This window comes from Zychaea mexicana, assembly GCF_025766255.1.
Source record: "Zychaea mexicana strain RSA 1403 chromosome Unknown BDB00scaffold_333, whole genome shotgun sequence".
NCBI classification, from domain to species: domain Eukaryota; kingdom Fungi; phylum Mucoromycota; class Mucoromycetes; order Mucorales; family Lichtheimiaceae; genus Zychaea; species Zychaea mexicana.
Genome location: NW_026516996.1, coordinates 1 through 5,728, shown reverse-complemented (window position 1 = coordinate 5,728; position 5,728 = coordinate 1). Strand labels below are relative to the sequence as shown.

The window sequence follows — 5,728 nt, the reverse complement described above, 5'->3', positions numbered from 1 at the left end:
GGCGATCACTAAAAACCATTAGAAAAATCAGCTACACGTCGTTGAGCTTATAACAGCAAAAAGCTTATATACTTGCCTGGTTCCACTTGGTCGAATACCTCCTGCATATGATGCTCTTCATCAAGCGTGTATGAAGGCGTCGGTGCTTTTAGCTGGTCGGCTTTCTTGTACAGTATCGATATCGTATGCTTTCTGTTTTCTGTTAATATGCTTTCAATAGAATCAGGATCGGATGCAATTATCTGCACTTGATTGCCGGCCAAGTTGTCCATGCGTGCGAGGAATCGTTTGTTTCGGTGTTCGATTATAGCCACGGTATAGAAATGTGCTCCTCCTGATGACGTTGAATAAATCCTTGCATGCAATACATATTCTTCCGATATTCCACCTTCGTCGTCTGTGAGCATAAGCCGGTAGGGAAACATAGTAGGCCGACCATGTCGTTCTCTTTCGTCGTCTGCAAAGATAAGGAATGTCGGAAATTCTGTTGGCACATTATATTCCATTGCAGAGCAACTACAGCCTGGTTCGGGACAGCCTTGTAGAGCGAGCCTTTCGTCCTCGATGTGAATGTTGTAGAGTAGCTTGCCAAACTCGACAGGGTCTTCTGCGCTTGAGACCAAGTCCTCAATGTAAACTGCCGGCCTGAGGTAGTGTGAATCGGCAGGATAAAATACACCGTGCTCTTCACAATAAATGACTCGTAGGCATTTGATGAAGAACTGGTCTTGTATAAACGTCGAAGCTCTTTCCAAAATGAACTGCAAAAGGAATTCAATTGCAGAGTGCCAGCCCTTGTCCATGTATACTATGTCACTCCAAGCGAAATCCCGGATCCACATGCTCGCATAATCACGCCCTTTTTCGGTGTTCTCGGAATGATGCATGTATGTATAGTGCAGCGCATTATCGACCGGGTTAAAATTAGTAGGTAGGAGCTGGTTGCGCATATCGATGAAGGGGAAAGCAGAATGCCACAGCATCTCCATTGGAGCGTCAATGAAGCACGAGTTATTCTGATTTCGCCTCAAGTGCAAACTGTACGGTTTGTCTTTTTCGGCAGCTGTATAAGATAAAAGAATAATTGCATTTCATGCGTATCATAAGTAAGACAGAAAAATTATCTTTCATAATATATATATCACAGTATTACCTTGTCGACTTTCTCTTTGTTGCTGACTCTGTGTAGCAGAATTTCCAATTGTTGACGCCTTTTTGGAATGATGAGAGATGGGACATCATCGTTAGGATCGGTTCTCACTCTACATTACATACTCGTCGCTTAGTACATTTGTGATCCCAAAATTTGACAATCTAATGGTATGTATGAATAGTACCTTTTACTTTGCGTATCACCACTTTCGTCGGATGAATCATTTGATGGGATTCCACTCTTGTCCTTGTCTGCAACCAAGTTTATGATCTGGAGGCGCGATCTTCGTGTCCTTTTTCGTCGTTCTGTTGCTCGTCCTTTGGTCTTCACTTTCTTTGGCAGCACCACATAATTTATATCAGCAATGTCATCAATGGCTGCTTGGATTGCACCTTCAATATTATCCAAGAATTTGGATAATTTTTGCGGGTCATTTTGCATTGCCAGCATTTGATGGTGTGCTGCAAATAAAACTTGTTTCGAGCGTTCATTCGTGCTTTGAGCAAGAACTGTTACATCAGTTTCTATAAAAACCAGTATCCATGAGTATAAATTTCATAATGAAACCTGTACATAGTATGAGTAATATATGCTTATTAGTGCTCACCTCCATTGTCTTTCAGATGCCAGAACGAATCAATTGATTCCAGTGGGATAGGATCTTGCGGGAGCGTGTGACGACAAGGAAGGCTGTAGTTTCTCAATGGTATGCATGGGCAGTTGTCGCGCTGTTCTCCTCGTGAAGCACGTTCGTTACGAAGTAAAAGTAACGCAAAGTGCGAGATCTTCCTAATAACATTCTGGAAATAGTATGCATCGTCTTGTTGTAACACTACTACAGGTACACTTTGCGTTTCGTTTGACAGGTAAATGTCTCGACTCTTTTGCTATATGAATAAATAAGATCAAATTAGTATCAAACTGATGTACTATATACTTTCGATTAATTAACAGAAATATGTCTTACTGATTGAATACACCACTCATGGATACTCTTAAACAAGAGTCTTAACGACTTTGGCTTGTCCAAATGCCGTTTTAGCATATAATGAGCGCTTTCGACTCTCTGTGTAGACCTGCAGCCGAAATGCTTTTTTGCTTCACACCAAGGACCTGCCCAGTCTTCTTTGCTCTCGAGCATTCTAGTATTTATCCCGATTTTGATGTTTGTTATTAGTATTCGTTTGCATCTTTAACTAAACATAGCTCATTTACATAAAAGATATTGAACTTACTCATTGAGATATTCGATAAGTTCATCCTCGATTGTTGACAACTTTGCCAACTCCTGGTAATCGGTCACTCCTGCTTCAAAATCCTTATCGGTTCGAGCGTATAACAAGGTTACAACGGCTTTATTGAATTTTTGTTCTTCGGATTTTCGGCCACGTAACGCAGGAGGGAACTTCTTCTTGCAACGCTTCATGAAATTTTTTTCAACGTGCCATGCACAAAGAATTGACGTAACTTGCGGGAAGATTTCAGACAGAGCGTTTCTCAATGCATTGTCGCCGTCAGTTATAAACAATGCTGGAGCTCTGGAGCTCGATGCAGGCCACACGATGTCATGCATTTTCTTGGCGACCCAGGTGTACATATCCTCGTTCTCGTTGGAGATAATGGCAGACGCGATAATGAACGTACGAAGGCTGTTGGTTCCAAGGTTGCCTACGCCCACTATGTTCACAAGTGGCATGTTGTGGATATTCGTTTTGTAGGTAGAATCGATTTGGATTACATGAGGGAACCTTTAATTGATCGCCATTAGAATTTGTAAACCGTTTTCGGTTCGAAAGTTGTAATGCTCAAAGAGTTTTCTAGTTCCTTTACCTTCGTGCCATAGTTATGTTGTTGGGATGAACCACAAAAAGAGCCTTGAGGACTTTGTTGGAATTGATCTCATAATGTGAGACGTAACCGTGACCTTGTAAATAGTCAACAAGCGGTGAAAACTTGCTGTCAATAGCCGAGACATTACAGTATCTTTGCCGGAAGTTGGAAACGTCCTTAGGAGTAATAAGGATACCATTATGTCTTGCCCGAACGAGTTCTGCTATGCTAGCTGGTCGGAGAGACGCCGCTTCTGTGCTGGCCAGGGTTTCAAGCACTTCGTCATCTTGATAAAACTCTCGACGTTGGTAAGGTACGTAGCCAGGAGCTTCGCCGTTGCTCTTCTCTACCGGGTGGTTATGCTCAATAGCGTCGTCAAGAGCAAATACTTCATCCGAGTTAGACTTATACTCTCTTCCATAATGCCAATTGAATCTTCTGATTTGCCATGCTTTGGGTTCGCCTTTCTTGACTTGAGCGTATGAGCCGTAGATCTCCCATAGACAGCCAGTTTTTTGACTTTTGCCTTGTCTTTGGCGGGACATTCCTTTAGCGGTGACACGATCCTGGTATTTGCCATGCTTCTTACACTTGAAGGTCAGTGCGCTGCCTTGTTCATTGGTTTTCTTGACGATGGTGAACCCTTCTTCTTTGGCGTAGGCTTGAATGTCTTTCACCATATCATCTGCGGTGTCGTAGGTTCTTCCAATAAGGTGACTCATGGTAATCGGTAGATGGGACTATGCAAGTTTTTAGTAGGTGCAAGTAAAAATAGGGAATGAAAATAGAATTGATTACTATCGATTAATCTAGCAATTGGTCCTGATATTTATACTTTTTTTTCACTCAATACCATATACGGGTAAATACGCATCTCATACAAGAGATGACAAAGCACATTGCATAGCCAAATTGCTGCGGCATAGTGGGTTACTGTACTGAACGCTCAGCAGCGACAAACAGCATGATAAGTAGATACCGCAGCAAATAGTAGTATGTATCGGAGAAGGTAAAAAAAGCTGAGCAATCTTGACAATGGTGTTACAGTATAATTTCGGACAGCTTCTTGTAAAGAAGTAGCTGGCGCAGCAATGTTTCAAATAACTTCTCGAGTGTTTGTGTTTGCAGCTGACAAGTCGCAATGGAGTGTTTGCTATCACTATTTAGAGTTTATTTGTTTTTTGTTTTTTTTGGTCTACACAAAGAATTACACTTCCACTTTTTTTTGGTCTACGCAAGGAATTACAGATTGTAAGGAAAATCTGAAATTGGTGTGGGGAGAAGTTTGGTCTCCCGAAGGAGTGAAGATAGTAGAGGAGACATGTGTAACGGATGTTTAAACTCCTATATGTAAAAATTTGGTCTACGCAAGGAAAAATTTGGTCGCTCGAGCAATTCTGTTCTTTTTTCCTTTCTTTTACTTTATTTTTATCGGTCTGTTGTTCCCTTTCATTGTAAACCACCTCTTCTTTCACTTTTATTGTTATCCATTTATTTTTCCCTTTATAAACAATTGTTTCAAATGTTGTCTGATATTATTGACTATGACCTTCGTCTACTTTTTGTTGGCATCAACCCTGATCCCCAGAGCTATGAGATGGGAATGCCATACATTGGACGTTCAAACCATTTCTGGCCATGTTTTCACTCCTCAGGTACTGTCTGACAATAATTCTGAATATTTAGTATCTGACCATACTACTAGGCTTATTGGATAAGCGTGTGGGTCCACGCCAAATTGGCGATTTATTGAATATCCACCGAATTGGGTTTACGAACATTTGTGCTCGACCAACAGTGCGTGCTTCTGAACTTAGTGTTCGAGAAAAGCAGCGTGGTGCTGTAGCCTTGCGCTGCCTGATTGAGGAGTATAGGCTGTCAGTTGTCTGTTTCCTAGGTGTTGAAGCATATACTGTTTTTGCAGGCACTACTCGTTTCCGACTCGGGCTACAAGAAGAAGTAATCACTCGATGGTCAAATGCACTTGGAGGCGCTTGTTTGGCATATGTTATGCCTAGTACTAGTGCCAGAGTAGTAGCGTATCAATTGTCCGACAAAAAAGAATTCTTTCGAGAACTTGCTACTTATGTTATTGCTCAACAGCAGTTGCGACAGAACTGAAATCACTCGAGTAGTTATAGCATTGACCAAAACATTTGTACTCTTAAACTACATCTCAATAAAATGTTCTACCAAAGCATTTCGTAAAGAATTCGTGCTGTCCGGTCGTTTTGAAGTTGGCCGTTGTACTTTCCCCTGTGCTACTTTGGTGTGGGCATTTTTGGTTTGCTGTTACTTTGCGTTTACGTGCTGTAAAACTACTGCTGTCGCTTGTGCACAGTAGTTTAAGACATCCTCTATTGATAGAATGCGTTACCAAAGCATTTCAGCAAGATCTCCCACTGTCCGGTCGTTTTAAAGTTTGCTCTGTGCTCATGCTCCTCTAAAAAAAATCACAATACAGTGCTCTGATTCAAACTTGTATAAATAGCATTCACCTTTTCAGCAGGAAATTTGAAAAATTGAGCAAATTCTACTTAGTAGAAACTAAAATTATTAACTTCCCTGTTGGGGTCGTCCTCTACAGCCCTTTTAAATGTATCTTGCATTGACACTGTGGTTGAAGTAAGGTAGCTCCTGGCAGTGAATTCGTTTGATGTCTGTATGTAGATGTGGATATGACGAACACGAAACCTTGTGCAGCAATCGCCATCCTTGGGTGAATACTCGGTTGCTGATCGTTTC

General features: G+C 41.4%; 1 protein-coding gene across 1 annotated transcript; it reads left to right on the top strand.

The window, feature by feature from the left end:
- Positions 1–4,505: 4,505 nt before the first annotated feature.
- Positions 4,506–5,104, top strand: BDB00DRAFT_777942 (uracil-DNA glycosylase-like protein; the record flags this gene model as incomplete). Its single annotated transcript, XM_053120335.1, has 2 exons — positions 4,506–4,638; positions 4,689–5,104. The coding sequence occupies 2 exons, from the start codon at positions 4,506–4,508 to the stop codon at positions 5,102–5,104; spliced, it is 549 nt and encodes a 182-aa protein (XP_052972031.1).
- Between the last annotated feature and the right edge of the window lie 624 nt (positions 5,105–5,728).